Genomic DNA, 24,572 nt, shown 5'->3' on the forward strand with positions numbered 1-24,572 from the left:
ATGCTAATATTAGTCTAGAAGGAACACATATGTAATTTATAAATAAAGTTTATATATGATGAAAATATTTTTAATGATACACATACATAAAAAAAAACACGATTCTCTTGTCTAGAAATGGTAGTTGCTGAGGCCCTGTTGGATGACAGAAACCTGTCAGATATGATCTTATTTAACTTTTAAAATAATTCTAGGAAATAGGCACTTACATAATTCCTATTTTACAAAATAGGAAATTAAGGCTAAAAAAAGTTAAATAACTTCCCCAGAGCTGAACATACAAGTGATTGAATCAGGATTAGAAGGCAGTTCTGTCTAACTACACAAGTATAATCATGAATATGCTGTGTTGCCCTTTTCTAAATACAGAACAGAAGAATGGTGATATTGCTCAGCAGAATGACTTGGACAGAATGGTAGCAGGAAGTTCACATGGGTTACCTTAAAGGTACTTAATGATATTTTGGTTACATATATACAAGCAATCCTCAAATTTCAAATGGTTTGTACTCTAAACTTGGAAATCATGTGTCAGGAATGTAGAATGTATCTTCTTCTAGAAACAGGATTAAAGGTAGGGACTGAATTTCTGGACCTTAAAGAATCCTTTTTTTCTCATATCTGAATTATTAAACATTAGCAATGAAAGATAGAAAACCAAACTTCTACAGTCAGTAACTAGACACACACACACACACACACACACACACACACACACACACACAGAATCAGAATATTGCTGTTTAACGGGGGGGGGGGAAACCATGTTCTAAAGGACTGTGATAATATATGGGGCAATTCTGTGCATGTTTTCAAAGGACTAGTTTCTCAGTTCCATGGACTTCAGAAGTTAATAGCATCAGTTCTTCATAACACCTACTTTAACTTCAAAGTACATAAATTTAATTTTCTTGATAGAGGTTTATAATTTGTGTTCTCTTATTTTTATCAGAATTGATCAAGGCTGGTTTTGGAGTGAATGGAAAAATGAGGAAGTGGGCAGAGAGAAAGAGGGGCTGAGAGTTTGATTTTCCTGAGGTAATTAGGAAAAAGTAGAAGAAAAAGAGAAGAGAATAATGAGATTAGCAATATGTGTACACTTGCATAAAAACCATTGTCTTCATTAAAATTGTTGACACATGGGATGGAGAAAAGAGACAGGAGTGTGGCAAGTGCTTATTCAAACCTAGTCTTTGTGGTTCTGCCAGGTGTCCATTGTGTCTCTATATTATAGTCTAGTTTAATGGTCTTAGATGATGTAGTCCCTCCTTCCCCCAAGGTCTCCAGAAGTTCAGTTGATCCAGGACAGTTTGACTGACGGTTGGTGGTGACTGGGATGCATGGACATCAAGGGTCATGATGGATGGATATCAGGCAACTCTGATGCAAGCACAGCCTCAGGGTGGTTTTGAGAGCTGTGAATGACCACCACCCAAATTATGAGGTGGAGTTCTTAATTCAGGAAGCATTTAAGATGCAGCATTGTTTTTTTGGCAACGAATTAAATGATCAACCTCCACTGAGAGAAATAGTTAACTAATCATTTTAAATTTCCCAGGATTCCTAGCACCAAAGAGGAAGAACAATAAAATTGGAATAGTTATCAGAGACTAGGTCATTCCCCTCAACTTTAAGAGAAACATACTGGATTTATTTTCTGCCAGCTTCCCCTAGGTTGCTGCACTTAGAAATACACTGGCTACCTCTGCTTCTTTTCTGCACTTTCAAGTTCACTGTAATTTAACTTCTTGGTCCTCATCCTCTATAACCTTCAAATAGGGTATAAATTGATCTTCCTTCCTTCTTCTTAAAACTTTCATCTCCCGTGTAACTCTTCTCACTCTCCTCCTATCTTTTAAAATGCCCCATTTCTGTCTACCTCTCCAATTTTATCCCTGCGGCACTTCTAAATTTAAGTATCCCCTATCATTCTTCTTTCTGCTCTTTTTTTCACACCCTCCCATGTACACCCACACACAACTTAACCAATTACCACAATTGAATAACTCCCTGATAAAGCAATAGAGCTTTATTCCCACAGTTACACTTTTTGACCCCTGATGTCTCAGGATCTTCCATCAATGCCTGATAGTGATTCAACTTGCTAAATCAAATAGATTCTATTTCCTCAGTGATTTTCTCTTCCAGTCTCTCTGTCCAGGTCTACTGTCATCTCAGCAATCTGGGAGCAATCATTATTTCTGTCCTGAGCTGTTAGATAGCAACCCAAATTCTAGTGTTCATCTGTGGATTCCTTTCGCTCAAGTAGCCTTCGGCAAGCATATTCTGGTATATAATGTCCTTGTTCAAAAACACTTGCCCTGGGAAGAACTTAGTCATGCTATGTTGGAATCCCGACCAAAGAGCCATGAGCTAACAAATGAGGTCTGTTTTAAGCTACTAAATTTGTGACAACTTGTTACAAAGAAATAGAAAACTAACACAGTCTTCATGTTATGACCACTAACATCCCCCAGCATGAGCAATCCAAGAGACAGCAAGAGGGTAGCTACAATGCTTTTTTTGTGGAAAAACAATGTATAGTCTATTTGTTAGAAGTCACATGTCACTAAGCCCTGCCCACACTCAAGGGGGGAAGAAATCAGGCACCACCTCTTAAAAAAGTAGGAATATCAAAGAATTTGTGGACATATATTAAAACCATCATAATAATACTAGTAATAATTAATGTTTTCATATTTTTAATATTGCTACATAAAAGTTTATTTAATATAAAAAATGTAGGTAATATTTTCACACACATTTTATAGATAAGGAAACTGAAGCACAAAGAGATTAAGAAATTTTTTTCACCCAAGGTTGTGGCTGGTAGTTGGCTGGGCTGGATGCCAGTTCCAAAATCTTAACTTCAAATTCTGAGTTCCTAGCCACTGTGTTAATTTTAGCAATGCAGTTAAAAATATGCTTCCTAATAAAATCTGTAAAGAAAATAATAAAATGTTGGTCAAGGAAAATGAAAATATAATTGACTATATTCATAATTAACTCAGTGACCATTTTCAGAGATGACCAATTAATGACCAATTCAAAGTCTACCTGGAAGGGAAATTATAGTAGCTTAATTAAAATTCTATCATATCATCTACAATTTTCTCTAGAATGTTTTTTTAGTGCCTTGAATATCAACATCAAAGGAATGCATAACAAAGTAATGAATGGCAAGAAGATAGCTGAGTAGCTAATATACCAGACAGCAGAATCAGGATCCTGAAGCTTCTCATAGCATACAATTATAGGCCAGATTTAACACAGTGAAATTTCTAGATGGTAAATGTAGAAGTTCAGCACTTGTGTACTGGACTGGGAAAAGTGACTTAGTATTTGCACTTACAAAACACAATTTTAAGCAGGTATTAGTTGACTCTAAGCTTAATATATGTCAGCTCAGTGATGTGCCTGCCAGTAACTAAACAGAAGACTCTCAGGCTGTATTAGAAGCAGAATTCTCTCCTTCACCTAGACTGGCCATTATGATCTGATGTGATTGGCAAAATCACATGCATCCTTAAAATCAAGCACAAAGCTATCACATCCCTGATGCTATTTCCAAAATTGATCTAATTACCCTCTTCACTTCCTTAGCACTAGGTTCACCTCTCTAGTATAGCTTTTTTGACATTTTATCTTGTGTTATACACTTTTCATAATTATCTTTAATCCCTATAAAATTGAAGCCCACTTGAGGGCAAGAAGCATCTTTGTGCATTTCAGCATTTCTGTTCAGTTTTAAGTACGTCTGCCCTAATAATACTTGCTTTTATTGTATTTGACTCAGTTACTGCATGGAATCAATACTGATATTGGAAGGATAATTTAAAAACATTTTCTGATGAAATGTACTTCTGAAGTGGAATATTTCTACCTCTCTTTTATTGACCCAACTAGTTATTTTTCCCCCACCTGACTTTTTTTTATTGTGCTAAAATACATTGCATTTACAATTTTTACCACTTTAAAGCATACAGTGGCTTTTAGTTCATTCAAAATGTTGTATAACCATCACCACTAGGTAGTTCTAGAACTTTTTTTATCATCTGTAAAGGAAACTGAAAGGAAAGGAGCGACACACAGCAGCAATTCACCGGAGAATTCCGCTTTATTGGGGAAAGGTGCTGGGTTATATAGGAAGGGGCATGGGGTGATTGTGGTGTTACTTCTACGGGGCTGGTGGCTATTGGCTAGGTGCTGGGAGTGGGAGTGGGGAGAGAGGTGATTGGGCTTCAGGTGGCGCCATCGGGACCTGAGGACCCAGAAGAGAAGCCGGAAGTTTGCCATCTTACTGGTGGGGGCCCTTCATTCCTCCCTTTCTCCTCTATGGGGTTGTGGACGTTGCTTTCTCTCTGACTGCTTCCTGCTGAACGGGGGCGGAGAAGGGAGTGAGGGCTTGAGGATTGGGGGGAAAGGGTTGATAGGACTCCCCACAGTAAGGACGAGTAGATGTGGACTTCTTCAGGTTGGAAATCAATGAAGGTTCCCTGTAACAATAAGTCGAGGACTTGTTGATTTTAATGGTGCCAAGAGGATATGGGTGCTAGAAGCCAGGCGTCTGTGGCCATTGTTTCCAGGAAGAGTTTCTAGCGGAGAGAGGAGTCCATCTCAGTGTGTGGTGAGGAGGTTACGTGAGGGTGAGGGATCTTCTGTGGCCAGAAGCTGATAGTTCCTGAGTAAAAGCTGGTTGAAAGTTTGATTAGAGATTTTACTGACTTGGGATTTGATAAACTTTACTATACAAGGTAAGAAGAGACAGGCGAGAAGAATGATTATTATGGGGCCTGCAATGGGCCAGAGCTAGGTAAAGAGGGGGTTTGTTAGTATTGAAGAGAATGGGTTGGAATTGGAAGCAGAGTGGAGGCTGGAAGCAAGGTCGGTGAGTTTGGTAATGTCAGTTTCCACAATGCCGGATTCGTTGATGTAATAGCAGCACTCCTCTCAAAGGAAGATGCAAGTGCCGCCCTTTTTGGCTGTAAGCAGACTTAGTTAGAGAGGGTCTGAAAGGCTCAGGCTTGAACTGCAAGGGGGGTGAGGTGGGGGAGGAGATGGTGGTGGAGGAAGGGGGAGGGGTTGTTGTAGGAGAGGAGGGGAAAGGGAGTGAACGGGAGGCTTTTGCAGGGGAGACAGCTTGCAGGCTAGGAGAACTTGGGGCGAGGCGGGGGGAGGAGGAGGCAGCGGCAGCAAGGGAGGCAGGGTGGGGGGGAGGAGGGGGAAGGGAGTGAACGGGAGGCTTTGGTATAGGGAATCTCCTTCCAGTTTTTCAGGCGCTGGCAGTAGTTAAAGAGATGGCGAGTGATGTTAGGATCAAGAGTTTCCCCTGCGGGCCGTTGGTTGTTATTGTTTAGGGGGTATGTCGGCCAATCTTGGGAGCAGTATTTGCGGAGAAGTTTTGGTTTTATATCAGGCGTCAGGGAGAGGGTGGCTAGATACTTGAGCAGGCATTCAAGAGGTGAACTTCCAGGGAGGGATGAGGAGGCTCCCATGGCTAAAGGACAGAGAAGGAGACAAACAGGGGAAGACGAACGGAGATCCTCGGACTGGGAACAGACCGCAAGGAGACAAAGGGCGTCCCCGATGATCCTTGGTGGTCTGCGGAAACTCGCATACGAGTCGGTTTCTTAGGAGGTGTGGGTCGTCACCCAGACTTCTCTAAGAAGGCAGAGTGCCGGAGTCACGAGGTACCTAGTACTAGGAGTTTTCAGCGGACGGAACTGATTTCTGCAGGTAAAACGGAAGGAAGGAGTGGAAAAGGGAGCGTTCTCATCCACAAAGGAGTCACCTCATTTATGGCTGTTGGAGGAGGGGCCTGAGGGTCTGCAGCAGCTGTGAAGGCCGGAGGCGGCAATTTATGGCTGTTGGAGGGGGGCCTGAGGGTCTGCAGCAGCTGTGAAGGCCGGAGGCGGGAAGAGTTCCTTCGTTCCCGAGCGTCAGGGCCTTGCCAGACGATCACAGTCAATGGCGCTGCGATAGCTCGGGGAAGAGCGGCCCACTCCGGGGGAAAACTTACCCAAAGGCCAGGGAGGATTGGTGAGTGTGATGAGCCAGCGCCAGAAAAAGAGGACGAGGGCAAGCTGCTGCTGGTGTCGGGGGAAAGACGGGGCCCAGTTGGGGTGTCCCGTCTCCCGGGTTTCGGCACCAATGAAAGGAAGGAGCGACACACAGCAGCAATTCACCGGAGAATTCCGCTTTATTGGGGAAAGGTGCTGGGTTATATAGGAAGGGGCATGGGGTGATTGTGGTGTTACTTCTACGGGGCTGGTGGCTATTGGCTAGGTGCTGGGAGTGGGAGTGGGGAGAGAGGTGATTGGTCTTTAGGTGGCACCGTCAGGAACTGAGGACCCGGAAGAGAAGCCGGAAGTTCGCCATCTTACTGGTGGGGGCCCTTCAGAAACCCCTCCCCATTAAGCAGCCACTCGCCATTCCCCTCTCCCACTGGCACCTGGTAACTATTATGTCTTTTCTGTCTCTATCCAGTGAGTTATTTTGAATCTCTGACACAAAGTGTTGTATTAAGTGGTTATGCAGTAAATATTTGCTGAACTGAATTTGAATGAAAAGGCATGCCCAGAAAATCTACATGACGAAAGAAATAAATAACAGATCTGTTTTTTAAACCATCAATTATTTTTAAAGGATAGTGTTTCTGAGCATAACACTGTATAAAATAACATTAGTGATTCTGTCAAGCAAGCACTTTGAAATACGAAGTTCTATGTAAATGCTAAAAAACACTAATGCACTATAAAAACAAATCAGAAATTAGCTGTGCAAAAACATTTTGGAAGAAAGTCTATTAAAGTCCAATTTTACAATTAGAATTTCCCAATTTTCCTCAAAATACACATGAATGATTACAATGACAAAGAGACATCTTAGAAGTTGGTCCTAAAGAGATTCTAGATTTTCCATATATTCTTCACTACAATAGTTTATTTTGTAATATTCAAAATATTGTTATTTTATTTTGCCTTTTTAAAACCATTCAATGAAAGAGAATTTCTTTTTTATATGTTTGTGTGATATCTGGGAGTTGGAGGATGCTCAGGGCTGGGTTTCCATGTCAGTTGCCACTTCCAAGCAACAACCCCATTTACAATTCTGGCACTAGTTTGTAATCTCATCTGTTAGTGGTCCCAAAAGACAGAGTTCAGCGCATGAAAATGTTCCTCTATGTTAATTTTTCTCTTCCTCCATGGCAGCATCTTTACCTTTATATTTGTATATTTTTTACTCCTGCTGCTTGAGAACCCACTGCTTTCTGCCTCAGTTTCTCTACCTCATAAATTAGTCAAATTGATCTCACAACTTAGAGGAACTGTGCATTTTTTATTCAGTGCTAACAGCTCTCTAACTGAGGAGGGTTTCCAAAGTATAATGACGTGCAAGTGACAATTTAATTAAATTCAGTGACATTAAACTAACCATAAAACTCTCAATGTGTACAAAATGACTCATTTCCAACAAGCCCTATTTAATATCATGAAGTGATAAAGGGTTATTATTTAGTTAGCTATTACCAAACAATCTTGAAGCCAAAATTGAGTAATTTTTGCTGAAAAAGAAGGCTACTTTGCTGTCATGATTATTTTTGCTTATTCTAATACAGTCAAGACATTTATCAAGTCATGTTTTATTTCTTTGTATACCAGAGGGAAAAAATAGAATGAAGAAATTTCTCAAATATTTCTAAGTGGAAGTAGAGTAGGTAGGAGATGTAAAAAATAAAAAGGGCAAAGGGAAAAAAAACCTTTCAAACAGCAGCACTGAGGTTTGATTGAAAGATATGCTAAAAGACTTCCTGCTAGAAGTTATATAAATGGGACTTAACCTTGACAAGGGTCTTAAACATACATATCCTTTCCGTTAGTCATATCACTTCTAGGGATTACTCCTATGGAAGTAATTTGAAAAGTGAGCAAAATACACAAACAAGAATGTTCATGAAAGTGTTATTTATAAAGGACCAAAACCAAACTAACCTAGAAACAACCTAAACATCCAAAGATAGAGGGCCAGTTAACAAATTTATAAAACATTCATTCTATTAAATACTAGAGTCATTAGATGGTGCAGCTCTCTATATTACTGTCATGGAGAGAAGTTACAACATATGTAGTGATAAGAGCAGTTTACAGAACAGTAAACACAGTGAGTCTGTTGTAATTAAATGTATGTAAGAATAAACATGTGCAAGCACACAAAGAAAAGCAGCTTTATAAAGGGAAAGGATGAAATTTTAGTAAAGGTTATTTCTATGTGGGATAATTATGCAGCTTTTTTCTGTTTTTCTGTATTTTCTAATTTTTCTATAATGATCATGGACTCCTTAGTACTTTGTACTCAGGAAATTTAAACAATCTTTTAAATTCTAAATTCCTATTTGAATTACTTAAAAACTACTGCATTATCCATAGATAACTATATAAACTACAAAAATTATGAATGTGGATAGGTGGATGGATGAATGGATGGATTGTTGGAGAACTGATCACAAATAATAGCATTACTGCAGCTCTACTACTCACACAAAACTACCTTATTTAAGAATGTTGGTTGAACTTTACATTTCCCTGTATGGTCCTGGAAGATGACTGGTTAGCCAGAGACGGGTAAGATTCCTCAAGGGAGGAACAACCTAAGACAGGCACAGTTGCAGGGGGGCCATCAGGTGAGAAATTGGGGATCAACAGAGGTGAGGCTTAGAACCTCACCCCCCCTGTTTTGAGAGAAATCTTCTGTATCCGTGGATGTTTTGTTGCCCTTGTCTAGCTTGAATTAATACTTAGTCTATAGGCACACACCTGATCATCTACATTTGCCCTCTTACAGCACTAAATTATGTTTTCTACCTTTATCTTGCATCTACCTACCACTTCAGCATTTTATTAATAATAATAATAATAATAATAATAATAAGGGAGAAATGTGGGATTCACATTTAAATCAAGTATAAAAATCAAACAAATAATCATAGTTGACCTGATTGTTTATAGTTCATGATGTGTGATCAAAACCGAAAGTTTCTGTGATATGACTGCCCTTGCACTATTCACCATGTAAGAACTTATTCACTATGTAAGAACTTGTTCACCATGTAAGAACTTGTTCTTTATGCTTCAGAAGATTGGAGACTGTTGAGAATTAGGCTTGGGGTTGATTAATGATTGTGCATTGAGTCCCCTTTACAGAATTTTATTGTTGTTAACAACCATTTGATCAATAAATATGAGAGGTGCCCTCTCAAAAAATATAAAAATAAAAAATAAAATAAAATTTAAAAAAAGAATGTTGGTTGAATTTCCTGCTGAAAATATTTGAAAATGAAATGACTTTATCAATTTTAAAGACTTTTTCAAATTCAACATATTTTTATATATGTTCCATTTTATAAAGAGAAGTACAGTGAGCCACATTTGTTTCAAACTAAATGACATGACCAAGTGATTTTGAAGCTGTCCCATTTATGGATTATACTGGAAAATAACTAAGCTAGACAAGTAGCTTTTCTGTGCTTTTATGTCATAATTCTACTGAGTATATGTGTTAGTCAGTGATTGCCACAATAATGCTGCATAACAAACTACCCCAGAATTTGGTTGCCACAAGACCACACATTAAATGCTCATGGATCTATAGGTTAGTCTGGCGGGAAAACTGCTTCAGAGAGAGTAGGATGGCTGGACTTGGCTCTACGCCTTGCATTGGGTTCAAGTCTACTCCATTCATGTTTGACCTGGGGTTTCAGATAAAGCGGTAGTAGGCATGTTCTTCTCATGGAAGATCACTGGTGCACAAGAACCAAGCAGAATTACACAGCACATTTCATTTAGAGCCTCTCCTCACTTCCATTAGCCAAAGCAAGTCACAAAGCCAAACAAAGTCAGTGGGTTAGGGAAGTACACTCTGTCCCAAGGGGAAAGCAGAGTGATTGAATATTGGTTAAATAATACTCTCAGTTATCACAGTAAATGAATCAGTGCTTGGGAGGTAACTCACAAACCATTACATAGAAGACTTTGTAACAGAAGACTAATTTGGGGGTTGAGAGAAACCTCAAGTCACTTCTCAATGGGCATTTCCATGTTCTGTTCCTGTTTTCATTACCAGTCTAAATTTTCTCTCCTTCCTATCCCACTTACTCTATCCTGCTAATTGAACCATTTGCCCATATGTAAGGTCAGTTACACTGTGCTGATAGGCATTCTTTTTTATCAATATAGCTTTCCATAGGATGAAAAATATCTGTTCACATAATAGGGCAACTTCACAGTAAGTCTATCCCCAAGAACAACCAAAATCAGTTGAATAGTTCCCCAAAAAATAGGAGCTGATTTACCATATAAGAAGCTAGTCATAAAAAGATATTTCTCCTTTGCCACCAGGGAGGTCTCCTTTAATAGATACAGGAGAAATTCAAGGTAAACATAGTTGTACTTCAGTTTTCCTAGGTGAAAATTAAGAGTCAAGAATGTCACTGGATACTAGAACTAATATCTGAATTCAGCAAAGTTGCAGTATACAAAATTAATGTACAGAAACCTGTTGCATTCCTATACACTAACAATGAACTAGCAGAAAGAGAAATCAGGAAAACAATTGAATCAAAAAGAATAAAATAACTAGGAATAAACCTAACCAAGGAAGTGAAAGATCTATACTCTGAAAACTAAAAGACACTCTTAAGAAAAATTGAAGAGGACACTAATAAATGGAAATTCATCCCATGCTCTTGGGTAGGAAGAATTAATATTGTCAAAATGGCCATCCTGCCTAAAGCAATCTACAGATTCAATGAAATCCCTATCAAAATACCAACAGCATTCTTCAACGAACTAGAACAAATAGTTCTAAAATTCATATGGAACCACAAAAGACCCCCAAATAGCCAAAGCAATCCTGAGAAGGAAGAATAAAGCAGGGGGAATTATGCTCCCCAACTTCAAGCTCTACTACAAAGCTACAATAATCAAGACAATTTGGTACTGGCACAAGAACAGACCCATAGACCAATGAAACAGAATAGAGAGTCCAGATATTAACCCAAGCATGTATGGTCAATTAATATATGATAAAGGCGCCATGGATATACAATGGGCAGCCTCTTCAACAGCTGGTGTTGGCAAAACTGGACAGCTACATGTAAGAGAATGAAACTGGATTATTGTCTAACCTATACCCAAAGGTAAACTCAAAATGGATCAAAGACCTGAATGTAAGTCGTGAAACCATAAAACTCTTGAAAAAAACATAGGGAAAAATCTCTTGAACATAAACATAAGCAACTTCTTCCTGAACATATCTCCCCAGGCAAGGGAAACAAAAGCAAAAATGAACAAGTGGGACTATATCAAACTAAAAAGCTTCTGTACAGCAAAGGGCACCATCAGTAGAACAAAAAGACATTCTACAGTATTGAAGAATATATTTATAAATGACATATCTGATAAGGGGTTGACATCCAAATATATAAAGAGCTCAAACACCTCAATAAACAAAAAGCAAATAAGCCAATTAAAAAATGGGCAGAGGAGCTGAATAGACACTTCTCCAAAGAAGAAATTCAGATGGCCAATACGCACATGAAAAGATGCTCCACATCACTAATCATCAGAGAAATGCAAATTAAAACCACAATGAGATATCACTTCACACCATTTAGGATGGCCACCATCCAAAAGACAAACAACAACAAATGTTGGCAAAGATGTGGAGAAACAGGAACCCTCCTACACTGCTGGTGGGAATGTAAATTAGTTCAACCATTGTGGAAAGCAGTATGGAGGTTCCTCAAAAAACTCAAAATAGAAATACCATTTGACCCAGGATTTCCATTCCTAGGAATTTACCCTAAGAATGCAGCAGCCCAGTTTGAAAAAGACAGATGCACCCCTATGTTTATTGCAAGACTATTTACAATAGCCAAGAAATGGAAGCAACCTAAGTGTCCATCAGTAGATGAATGGATAAAGAGGTGGTACATATACACAATGGAATATTATTCAGCCATAAGAACAAAACAAATCCTACCATTTGCAACAACATGGATGGAGCTAGAGGGTATTATGCTCAGTGAAATAAGCCAGGAAGAGAAAGACAAGTATCAAATGATTTCACTCATCTGTGGAGTATAAGAACAAAGCAAAAACTGAAGGAACAAAACAGTAGCAGACTCACAGAACCCAAGAATGGACTAACAGTTACCAAAGGGAAAGGGACGGGAGGATGAGTGGGAAGGGAGGGACAAGAGGGGAAAAGGGGCATTACAATTAACACACATAATGTAGGCGGGACATAGAGAAGGCAGTATAGCACAGAGAAGACAAGTAGTGATTCTATAGCATCTTACTATGCTGATGGACAGTGACTCTAATGGGTACATGGTGGGGACTTAATAGTGGAGGGAGTCTAGTAACCATAATGTTGTTCATGTAATTGTACATTAATGATACCAAAATTAAAAAAACAAAAAAGAATGTCACTGGAAAAATGTTGTCATCCTTTCCTAGGAGCCCTTGTCTCTGGCACCATGGCCCCTGCTGTATAAAACCCTTTAAACATACCCTCGCTTACTCTCTTCCCTCCAGCTGCCAGTGTTCCCCAGCTTTCCCATTTACTCCCTTTATCCCCAGTGCTGTGTAGGTTGGGTTGTACCATCCATAACACAAAGGGAAAGGAGAGCATGTTTTCTTGAGATCGATTTGAATATGCACAATGATAAAGATAAGAGAAGGCAGAAAAATAAGAATACACATGAGTGACATGAAGATCTATTGTGTCTCTTAAGACAATAGCATGGAAATGATTTGGGACTGGTTCTAATAAGCGTAACAGAGTTGTAGCAGGTTACAGAAGGCAATCTGCATAAGTCTGAATCCTTGCCACAGATAATTTGTGCTTGAGGTGAGAATATTATCTAACAGTAGAATCAAAGCCTAATATACAAAGTTAGGGGAAGTGGATAGAATCCTGCCGCTTTTGCTGAGACCAGTCCTTTGGAGGGTCCTTCCTCTTTCTTTATTTCTATTTGTAATTATCACAGGGTGGTGATATTATGAAGAAAATGAATAGTCAAGGTATTTCAGTGGAGCGTAGGTGTTTGCCCCCATACCAACCCTCCTGTCCCTCAAACTGGGAAGACAGTAGTTCCTATCTCAACTATCTCACTTCCCTTCTTAAGTTCTTGAATATTCTATCCGAATGTAAAGGGAAAGTATCTTGTTTGGATACTTTAATCATCTTTGCCTAATGCATATCTGTCAAATTAAGACCAGAAGTTACCTGAATAAGATCGTTTTTTTCTTTTTTTCTTAAGGAAAGGGATGCTTTTGGCAAAATTCTACAAATAAGTTTTAAAAAAGAAATATAATTTATTATTGACCATTCAAAAAATCTTCTATATAAAGCAAATTATATATTCAATGTGGTGTCTATAAGGCAGGGACTTTGAGCATTTGGTAGTTATGCTGTTAGCCTGGAGGGCTGATCAGGTTTAAAACTTTCAAAGATTTAATCCTAGACTGGAGATAAGAGAGCTGACTGTTTAATATATAAGATGGCAAAAAATAGAGTGATGCAAAAAATAATGATTAGCAAAGAGTTTAAGAATCAAGATGAAGTAAATATATCACAGGTATTATCCTGCTGAAATTAAGCTATCAAAAATAATCAGATGTTAATTAGGTTTTTATTATTAAATAAAACTTAAACATTATAAAAATATTATACTTCTATAGCCACCATTCTATTAAAACAACTATTTTTATCCAGAGGACCATATCACCTTGCCTGACCTCTCAGTGGTATTCAACACAGCTCACCATAATTTCCTTCCCAAAATACTATTTTCTTTGCTCTCAGCATTTCTCCAGCCTGGAAGTCACCTTTGATATCTCCTCCTCCTCAACAAGACCTCTTAATGCTGTATTTCTTGGGACTGGAAACAGGCTCTCCCCCACCCCCCAACATTCTATATTCTTTCTATAGAGTAACATCAAGTATCTTCTAAATGCTAATGGCTCCCAAATATCTAATTTCCAACTAGATCGGTTTTCTGAGTTCCAAACATGTATACTGTCTATTTGACTATTCCACTTGGTTCTCTGATAAGACCTCAACTTCATATCCAAAACGGATTTTTTAGTTTTCCTTTCCTAAATTTCCAACAATATCAAATACAGGACTATGACATCACCATCTACCCACTGGTTTAAGAAAACACAGTTAATGTTTCCATCTCTTCTTCCAATCCACTAGCAAATTTTATTTTCCTTTATTTTTCTGAATACAGTTCAATCTATCCTCTTTTCCTCATCTCCCCAGTTTTAAATCTTGTCTGAAGCACTTTCATCTCTCTCACCTGGATTACTACAATGATCTCCTAAGTGGTTTCCCTTCTTCTGCTCTTGATTTATTTCAACCTGTTTCCCACATAACACAGGAGGTCTTAAAATGCAGGAAGTCCCTGCTACCCCTTCACTTCAGAAACTTCAATGGCTTCCAAAGGATTAAAAAGAGAAATCTTGAAGGTATTACACGGTCTGGTTCCTCAGGGCACACCATTCTCTTCTCACTCATAAGGCTCCAATCATTCTTTCCTTCCTCCACCTCTGTAATGGCATCAAACCCTTTCCCACTCCGGTTACTCTCCCTCTGTCCCTGCTGGTTCCACGAGGAATGCTCCCCACCACATTTCCCTTGCTAACCTTGACTCTCCCTTTACTTTCTCAGAGAGGTTTCCTTGATGACCACTCTCTTCCCTGAACATCTTAGCTTCCCCTATTACATATTCACACCTTTAGTTCATAGCATTAGCCATAGTTTATAACTGTATAACTGCTAGTTTAGTATCTTTCTTCTGCATCAGACTATGAGGTCCCCATGTCAGGAATCATATTTGTCATTTTCAGTGCTGTATCGCTATTGCCCAGCACAGTGCCTCTGTGTGTGATTACTTTCTGTAGTTCTTAAGCAATGTCATGTACTGAATTTTTAAAAATTCAGCTGGTTTCAAAATAGTCTCTAGTTAGTCATACCATTTATTGTTTATAAAAGGTACATAAGATTCTATCAAATAAATATGACAAGATGAACTTAATTATTTCCTGTTTCCTGAGAAGTGTCCATTTCTGCTATTATAATTAATGCTGCTAAACTAGAGCTGTTTCCTTGAGAGAAACTCACAGAGGTGGGAGTCATAGGACTATAGCTTCTAAATATTTTCTCCATAGAATCACCAACTGCTCTTTGAAAGTATTATAATAAATGACAGTATCCCCAAAAATGACTGAATTTGAATAATTTGGTTATACTTCCTAAATGCTTATCAAAGAAAACACGTCTACTCTACATGAACTCCAGTCCTACAATGAAGTCTCCCCATATGGGTTATATACTCATTTTATGAGTCACAAGAGTACTGACAGTAATAAAGACTAATTTCCTATAAGTCCTAGGAACATTTCCCATTATATTTTATGTGTGGAAAAATTATAAAGACACCAGGATGTCTGTCAGGAAGATATGTTTATTGTGAACATGACATCATAAATCTGATCTAGAGTCAAAGTTTTTAACTGACTCAGCTATAAATTAAAAGTTTTTAACTGACTCAGCTATAAATTAAGAGTAATAAAGTGACTTGTTCTTTTAACTTGTAACTTGAGCCAGAAACTCATTGCCTTCACTCACAGATACATTATAAAATTTTACATTACCAAAAAGTTCCTTGAATTAGGAACACCAAATATTTTTCAATAAGATTTCTTTGTAAAGAACAGGTGAATCTAAAATTTTCAAAAGTACTTTTTTGCTTGAGAAAAATATCAATATATTAACTTCCAAGTGGGACTAGATATAGGACAAAATGTAGGTGAAGAGGTAGTCTGTTCAGAGCCCACAGCATGCTTAGCCATGGGTCAAAGCCCTAGCAAACAGATTATAATTTTATTCTAGAAAGAGGCCTGCTTTGGGCCAGGTCTGGATATTGAGTGCTGTGATGGGGTGGATTTGAATCTGATCTGGTCCAGTTAGCTTCTGGAGAACTGGGACAGTTCCATGCTGAGGAGATTGGGTTAAACCCCACATGGTTCCTGGGTTCTTGCTTCAAACAGGCTCAAGTCCATGCCTGGGGCTAAACTCAGTTTTTCAGAGATAGTTATTTCACTAGTGGGGCTCTTTCTTCTCTCCTTTCCTTCCTGTTAATAAATAAATAAGTCTTTTTTCTAGGGCCCACTGGGGTAGACACTCTCAGGATATAAAGGAGGTTCAGTCAAGTCTCAAGCCTGAAGCAGGATGGATTGGACCCATGCAAACCTATTTATATGTTTACAAACAGACTGTGGTAAGAGCCAAAGGAAAGACACAGGTGAGTGAGTCGGGGGTGGGGGGTGCCTCTGGCTGACATCATAGTGATGCTTTCCACAGAGGAGACATTTCAGACAACTGGAAGGAAGGCCGGGTTGGATTCAAATACATAGAGTTGGGGCCTCCAGAGTAAGAAAGAGCATCCAGGGCAAATGAAATAGATCTCACCTTTAAAGTGCTTTTGTTTCCTCTTTGTCTTTCTTGGCAGGGTGTTCTCAGCAGGCTTCTTAAGCTTCAATGCCAAATGAATTACTTGGCAGTTTTATTAAAATGAAGATTCTGATCACCAGGTCTGGGGTGGACAGGAATCTGCACAACAAGCTTCAAGTAGTGAGGCAGCTGCTAGTCTGAGAAGCGTCCTCTGAGCAGCCAGGTTGTACACCACATGTTCCCAAGGTGAGGTAATAGCAGCAGGAAATTATGGAGCCACTGGTGGCTGGGCAGGTCCCTGAAGAGTGTCCCAGGGATGGAGAAGCAGGAGCAGGTTTCACTGTTAATCTTCAGAGAGCCTGGGGACCAAGCAGAAGAGAAAGAGCTACCTACATGATGGAGGGGACCTTTCTGTCTCAGACTGTGAATGTGTTGCATCATTCTATCCTCTTAACAGGCAGCGCAGAAACTTGGAGAGAGATCAGCTCTGTGTGGTCACTGACTTGCTTGTGTCCTGGCAGAATAAGGGATTCTTTGTTAGCTCAAAGCCTAGCAGCTTTTCTGGATCTTGGTGGGGACAGTTATTTTAAATTAAAAATAGATCTTTCAGAAATTAGGCTGAAATAAAGGAAGGAGCAATGAGGATGGTTCAGTTTACCAAACTCTGAACTTAATACAACAAACTAGGTCTGAGCTGAGGTGGGGGCCCTGCTGCAGCAGAGTGTGATCAAAACAATCTTTGTATACATTACTCTGGGCGGGAACAGTATTTTCCAGCCCAGGGCAAATTACCTTTGAAACCAAAATAGGTCGAAGAGAGAAATAAAGTGGGAGAAACTTTATTGCTTACAAGCAGTTGCCCATTTCGGCTTGCCAGCCTCTAACAACGCTGCTGCATAAAGGGACCCCACCCAACCTCTCTGGTCCAGATACGCCCTGCTCCCCCATGTAATTACCTATTGACATGGAGATGGACTACTTTTCTCCACCCCTTGGAAACACCTATTGATATGGAGTTGTACTAAGGCCAGGGAGAGATTCTAGAAATATTGCAATTTTACCCACAGTATATTTTTATTTTTCTGCTGGGCACTATTCTTCAAGACTTTCAATTCAAGCAAGTTAAGAGATAAAAGAATCATACTTGGCTATGTGTGATTGAACTTCAGAACTAGTCACTGTTTAAACTTACTCATCTGGGCAATGTCCCAGTAAATCTCAATTAAGTCCTAACTTAACAAACACAAATGCTGAAATCTCTAAACTATTAATCAACCCCCTTAGGCCTTTTCTTTGGAAATAGAGTAATGGGTAGAAAAACTAGGACATCTGAACAGGAGAGGAAGGTGGGATTTTTTAAAAAGCACTCTGTATGTACGTAAAATTGTTTTGTGAAAACAGGACTGTTGTATTACATCTGTGGAGATAAAATAATATGATTGCTTGTAACAGAGTCAGTGCTTTTAAGGAACAGCTCAGACTGGAAATTCAAAACAAACTCTGCGTTTCCCCCTTCTGTTTTTCCTGAATGGTGGTCATGGGACACAAGTAATGTTAATTCAGCACTTACTGTGGCTCAGGTACTGGGCTACGTACATTAAATATATGCTCCCTTTTAAGCCTCCAGTTAAAACCGTAAGTGGTAATGTGCATTTTTTGAAAGACAAGAAATCTGGTATCTAGAGAAGTTGTAGACTTTGCCAAAGGTTATAAGCAAGAAGGAGGTGAAACCAAGGTTCAAACCCAGATCTGTCCAAAATAACATCCATGCCCTTTGTGCCATGGTATGCTTCTTCTGAACTCCAGATTGTTTGATGTTTCTTGCTGAGGACAGTTTACTTCCTTATGGCAGTTGTCCTTATTGGATGTTGAGTTACACCCAAAGTCTTCGGATTAGAGACAGGTGAAACTTAAAGACCTTTCAGAACCTCCAAACTTTTCACACCCCCCTCCCAGGCAGTGCCCTCACACATGCTGTTTTTTTCTGCTGGAAATTCTTTGCTCCTTTTTTGTCTACTTAACTACTTTAATCTATCCTGCAGACCTCAATTAGATTATTATTTCTTCAAGTAGACCGTCCTTTCCTTTGCCCACTATTTCTATTATATATTTTTAATAGCCTATGCCTTTGATTGAAAAACTTATACCACAGATGCAATTTTACATGTCTGTGTATGTTCTAAATATCAGCTTCCTTAGCTTTTTAGAGATAAGATAATGAACTATTTGTCTTCTTTCTCTGATGACTCGCCTGAATGGTGACAGCTTGAAACTGTCATTTGTGGATGGGCTACCGCTGCTTCTGTGCTAGGCACAGGGAGAGGGAAACTGAAGATCCTTAAGCCTTGTTCTGGCACTCAAGGAACTAAAAATCTGATTGAAAAAGGTGTGATTAAGACTATATTATTTAGTAAATTAGGGACAGAATGTTATACCATGCAACTCATCAAAAAAGGTGGACTCCTGTTATAAGCCCACTGGACTCCTTAAAGAGTATACCCATAGACTAACACTGATAGTGTGGGAAACAGAATAGGGTCTCAAGCATAAGCTCCCTGAGCCCATTTGAATTTTGCAGGTCTCCTAGACCCATTGTCACTGGAACATTTCATTCCCAATTTACAAATAACATATACACACAACAGCCATAGGCTATCTCAGCCTGGAGACACTCAATGCTATCGCCAGGGAAGTCACCATGAAAAGCAAAATAAAATCCCCCCAATTTTTTTTTAATTAATAGTTTTGAAGGAGGAGGATGGGAATAAATGACAAAATATAAGATGATAGGGAACTGAACTTAAAGTTCCTCTTCCTCAGTATTATTTCTACCTCTTACTAACAGAATTTTTTCTCTTATCACTTTTCATGCCTGAAAATTTTATTAGGGAGATGTTCCTTTGAGACCACAAAATATTTTTTAACTTGCGTATATCTTTGGAAGGGTTGATAGTCTTCCACACATGAGTGTGAATTAGTTTAATCACATTCTCTTACTCAGTTCCAGCTTGCAGTATATTAAAGGAATGCTGAATTTTAAGAATAGAAAGCAACAGCAAGCCTAGGTGGGATAGGGAACTAAAGCCAGAATGAGGAAGGACAGGAGGTGCATGGAAAAGGTCTCAGGAGAACACCAGAGAAGGTGCAAAAGGAGCAGAAAGGAGCTAAAGAAGATTTTTATGTCTTTTAAGACCAACTCACCAAGAGAGGAAAAGAAATTGCTTCTTCTTTCTTGACCTTTATAGAGAATGGAACCAACTCTGGTACCACTGCAATGTCTCTGCAAACATTAAATACGTTTTTCTGAGCTGGTTTAGTGACACACGTCTTGTGGGAAAATGAATGATATTCCAAACAAAGGAAAGATCCTTCCAGGTCTAAAAACAATGATAAATTTTTGGTCGATTGAACCACATGAAATTGCAAATCTTCAAGTGATTATGACAAACAGTTTCAAGTGGATCAACCTAAAAGTTGATAAATTGAGACTTCCTGAATTTTTTACCTGAAATCACATCATCAGAATGAAGAATTTAAAATGCTATTAGCCATGTTATATAGTAGAAGGACTTTTTTTTTAAATAGGCTTTACTAGTCTTGAAGATATATTGTGATTGATGATGCTACATCATAAGTGATGCTATTAAAAATAGTTGTGCTATAATGCACAATTCCCTAGATCCCACTATCTTTGTCCATGTCAATTCATTCCATTCATTATTCAGACATCACTTCCTTACAGGCCAGGCAACCTAGGTCATCAAAATCCGTGGGTGTTTGAGGTTGAGGTTGACAGTGAGCATTAAGGGTTTCAGGAGAACCCTAGTGAACTCATTTTTTTTTTCTTGCACCACGTAATGCTCAGAAGGAGAATTTTACCGTGTGATCTGGTGTCCTTACCACCACTTACTTCTGTGACAAGAGAAAACTGCCTTCATAGGTTCCTTTTCCATTCTAAAGCACAATAGCAATTTAAAACTCTGTAATTTGGCATCTAGATGAATTATAAGGGCTCCTTCAGTACTATGGTTTCATGATTAGACTTTAAGGGGGGAAAAAACCCAACTATGCTTGTTGTTATGTGCATAAAGGATTTCTGTAACTGGCAATAATAGTTCTTGGGGAAGGCAAACTTACTTTTTCTCTTTACTGAGCTTTTTTGCGTGTATTATTTAATATCATGTATTATAACACCATGTATTATTTACTACTACTAGTAAAAATAACTTAAAACATTACAATTAATTTAAAATTTAAGTAGACAAAACATTTTACTTGTAAAGGTAGAGCCAGAGCCCTTTAAAAATGTTTACATCCTGCTCTTTTCTTTACAATCTTGTTGGTATTGTGATTTTTTTTGAAGTAATAATTCTTAGGAACTATGGGAGGTAGAAGAGAGATGCAGAAGATTTTGATAATAGAAATTGCTATTTATTCTGCAAATATTTGTAACTACCAGTTATGTGACAGGTCCTGGGCTATGTACTTCCTCCATAACCTTTGGAAGGCTTCTTGTGTAAATACTCAAGCATTTCTTTTTTCTTTGAGAGCTCTGCATACTTAAAATGCTTCCCATAGATAAGTGTTGGTTTGCTTCCATGAAGGCAGCAACCATGAACTCACCTGCAGGGAGAGTCAGCCAGGACACTAAGGGAAGTCCCTGTTGTCTCGTGGAGGCAGTCTACGCTGATAACCTGTAGGTGAGAGAGAGAGAGAGAATTGTGCAGAGTGGGGGAGTGGGAGTCATCTTGAGCTAGGTCTGATACACATACACACACACATATCTTCTGATGGGTGACTGGCAATAACCACAGGGACATCTTAATTCACAAAATTGTTGAATTACCCAAAAGCTCATTCTAAAGATTTGTCAACAGAATCCTGAACACACTAAAAAACTTGCTAAATCAAAGAAGCTTTGCTACTTGACAATTTTTGTAAAGCCATAGAACTTGTTTAAATTCAGATTTCATATAGATGATGTGTAGGTAAGGACAATGCCTTAAATCTAAACTCTCAAAGTTTTCAAAGCCCTTAGACATACCTTATTTCTATTAATCCTCATAAACAACACTGTGAAAATCATTTTCCATTTCACAGATGAGGAAAGTGCAGCTTAGAAACAGAGCCATTTGCCAATGGAAACCTGGTAGGAAATGGCTGAAGTTTAGACCAGGACCCAGGAACCCTATTTTGGCACTAACCTAGTCCTAAGGCATGCCTCTCCAGCGATAAGCTGAGCACAAGTGACTATTAGGGAAATTCCTCGGATTTTCATAAAACTACAAGAGTGCATATGCCTTAGGAATCCCAATTTCTCCCATTCATCCCCCTCCAAACCACCTTCCTGGAGTTCCCTTTGGATTATGTCATTCGCTTCCCCCTGCATCTTTGCTCACCCCATACAGCCTACAAAATGAAGTTCAGGTTCCACAAACTGGCAATCAACTGCTCTTCCTTAGCCCCCATCCACTACTCCAACCCTCCTTACCATGTCAGTGTGCTGTTTCTCACCCCTTTTCCGTTAACCAAGCAGATCAGTCTACTACAGTCTAACACTGTAGGGTGACGTGGGTGAGGGTAGGACGTGGGTGAGGGTAGGAGGGTCACAAAACTTCAGCGGACATTAAAGAGCTCAGTAACTAGGTAAGTATTTTAATGAAATATTTAAAAGGTTAATGCAAAAAAATTATGCATGATAAAACATATCAAAATGTAAAATAAAGACAGGATCACTATTACTGGTTGTTCTTTTTCTTCAGACTTCAAAATGCCCCAGCAGAGCCCTGTTACTGTTATTGTAGTGACTCCCTCCCCACTCTATTATTTTTATTAATGATATTTCCCAGTAGTTAGTTCTCACAACTCCTTTCCGTGTCAGTGGCTTTTCTTCTTAAAAGCCCCAGCATTTATCTATAGCTCTTTTTTATTCGGAAAACCAATTTCCCTTAGTGACTAGTAGTACTTTGAGGGCCATCTGAATCGTAGATCCTTTCCAAAACAGTGGGCACTCAGGCACAAGTGAGTGAAAGAATGCAGAAACCTTTGCTAAAGAATGCAGAAATCACGATCCTCACATTGGCTATCTGTAGCAGGGACTATCTGCTATCTGTATTGGCTATCTGTATTGGACTGAGCAGGGAAGGAACCCAGACATGCCTTATTTGGTCCAGAGTGTTTTGTTTTGTTTTTTAATTGAATTTCTAATCAAGATATAAAAATCATGAAAAAACAGAAATCTCTTGTCATTTCTTGAAAAATCGGAAAATCTAGCAAAAGCAGGCCTGAATTATTCCATGACAGCAATGGGCACTTAGCAGAGTCCCTCTGCCTTCAGATCTCTCCAGTTCGCCGCCTCCTCCCCGTTTCACTCATTTACATTGCCCGCCAGGCCCCGTTAGCTTTTTGTTTTTGCGACGTAGGCACGAAAGAACGAGTGCGATGGATAAAACCCATCTTCTGGGCCCACTCTATCTCCCCTGGAGAATAAATGTTTCCTCGCTGTCCTCTCCAATACCGTCTTACAGAGGCTCACAGAAACAGCTCACGTTTCTAGCCCACAAACTTCCCACAGCCCGTGCAACTTGCATCGCTTTCCGCCCAGTGTCTTTCCCCGGCCGGTTGCTGCAGAGCCCCCTCCGTGGCTCTGGCCGCGGCCTCCTTCCACCTCACCACCCGCGGTCTGGTGCCCGGGGCGGGTCCCGGGCGGGTCCTGGCCCCCGGCCCCCGGCCCCCCGCCCCCCGCCGCAGCTCTCTGCCCCGGGCCGGGCTCGCCCACGGCGGCACTGGGCATGCTCAGAGGCGGCCGCGGGGGCAGGTTGGCGGTGCAGGCGCTCGCACTCGGCAGCGGGCAGGCGGCGGGCGCGCGGCTGCAGCTGGAGCTCCAGCGCCCGGAGTTGGAGTTGCCGGAGTTTTCCCCCCACCCCTCCCTCCCCAAGCGCCGCAGCCGGAGCGGGCGCGGGAGCCGCGAGCGGCGGCGAGCCAGCACCCGGGCGGGCCGAGCCTCGTCTGGAGCCCGGAGCCCCGCGCGGGGCAGCCCCCGGGGAGGAGCCTCTCCTTGCTGGGACGCGTGCCGCGCGCTGGCACTGCCGGGACACCAGCCGGGTCGCACGGTAGGGCCGGGGAAGGCAGAGGCCAGTCCGGGGGAATGCGGCGGCAGCCGCCGCGGCGACTAGGGAGCCCGGCGCTCGGTCCGAGGCGGGCGGCAGGGGCGAGGACCCGGCTGAGGGGCGGGAGGGGTAGGCAGGCGCTCAGAGAGGTGCTTTCAAGTTGGCGGGCTGCGGGAGTGGGGGCTGCGCACCCAGAGGGACTCGGTTCCCGCTTCTCCCCAAGCCTGGGACCTGGGGTGCGGGCAGGGTTGGGCGAGCCGCGGAGCGGAACAGTTTTTTCAGAGAAAGTTGAGGATGGAGGCTGTCTTTCCGCACTGTCCCCGCGGTAGGATGGGTGCCCGGGGCGCCACCCCGAGACCCCATCGTGGTGGAGTCGAGCGGGTCGCTGCGCCCTTGGGCTGAGTTCCTCCACTCCTGGCTGAATCCACGAATCACCCCGATCCTCGCTTCTCTGCGTCTTCTAGGAAAATCATTCCTGCTAACACTGAGGTAGGCTGTCTTGTGGGGCAGGGCATCCTGCCTCCAGGGCGCTTAGCTGGGAGGTGCCTCCTTCCCAACCTCAGACGTGGCGGAGGGCGCCAGGTTCCGAGTTAGCGCTCGCGGAGCGCGCCGGAATTCCAGCCTCACACACATGACGGGACAACGTGGCAGGGGTATGTGGGTGGCCCGGTATTTCCTCCAGCCTTTCCTCAGGTTCACGGCGCCCCACCGACCCACCCTGCTCATCTTCGCAGGGTACAGGACTTGAAGGAAAGGGCCAGGTGGAGAGTTGGGGCTGATAGACTGTTCCTTCGGACAGAGTGCCTGGGTGTGTCTGCCCTGGGCTCTGGCCCTCGGACTTGTAATGAGCCCTCCCTCCTTTCTGTGCTTCCTCAGGGACTGGGTGGGAAGGAATGGGGCCGGTGGATCCACAAGAATGACCACCAAATCCTGCCGTCT

General features: G+C 40.9%; 1 protein-coding gene and 1 long non-coding RNA gene across 6 annotated transcripts in view; one reads left to right on the forward strand and one right to left on the reverse strand.

The window, feature by feature from the left end:
• LOC118911911 (uncharacterized) overlaps nucleotides 1-22,586 on the reverse strand; it is a 59,359-nt gene extending 36,773 nt beyond the window's left edge. Inside the window, exons 1-5 of one of the 2 annotated variants that reach the window (XR_005024653.2) lie at nucleotides 21,148-22,586; nucleotides 19,726-19,804; nucleotides 16,543-16,883; nucleotides 7,841-7,903; nucleotides 2,575-2,939 (exon numbers count right to left, since the gene is read on the reverse strand). This is a non-coding gene — a long non-coding RNA (uncharacterized LOC118911911). Of the gene's footprint in view, nucleotides 1-2,574; nucleotides 2,940-7,840; nucleotides 7,904-16,542; nucleotides 16,884-19,725; nucleotides 19,805-21,147 lie in introns of those variants that run through there. The other variant, XR_008992527.1, reaches the window with a different exon arrangement.
• Nucleotides 22,587-23,362: 776 nt separating this feature from the next.
• Nucleotides 23,363-24,572, forward strand: part of STXBP6 (syntaxin binding protein 6) — a 267,567-nt gene continuing 266,357 nt past the window's right edge. Inside the window, exons 1-2 of one of the 4 annotated variants that reach the window (XM_036884554.2) lie at nucleotides 23,363-23,636; nucleotides 23,963-24,122. Coding sequence is in view for 1 of the 4 variants with exons in the window: in XM_036884553.2 (XP_036740448.2) it covers nucleotides 24,265-24,286 (22 nt within the window). In the remaining 3 variants the exon portion in view is untranslated. Of the gene's footprint in view, nucleotides 23,637-23,962; nucleotides 24,123-24,167; nucleotides 24,287-24,572 lie in introns of those variants that run through there. The other 3 variants (XM_036884555.2, XM_057488532.1, XM_036884553.2) reach the window with 3 other exon arrangements.

This window comes from Manis pentadactyla, chromosome 11 (assembly GCF_030020395.1).
Source record: "Manis pentadactyla isolate mManPen7 chromosome 11, mManPen7.hap1, whole genome shotgun sequence".
Lineage (NCBI taxonomy): Eukaryota > Metazoa > Chordata > Mammalia > Pholidota > Manidae > Manis > Manis pentadactyla.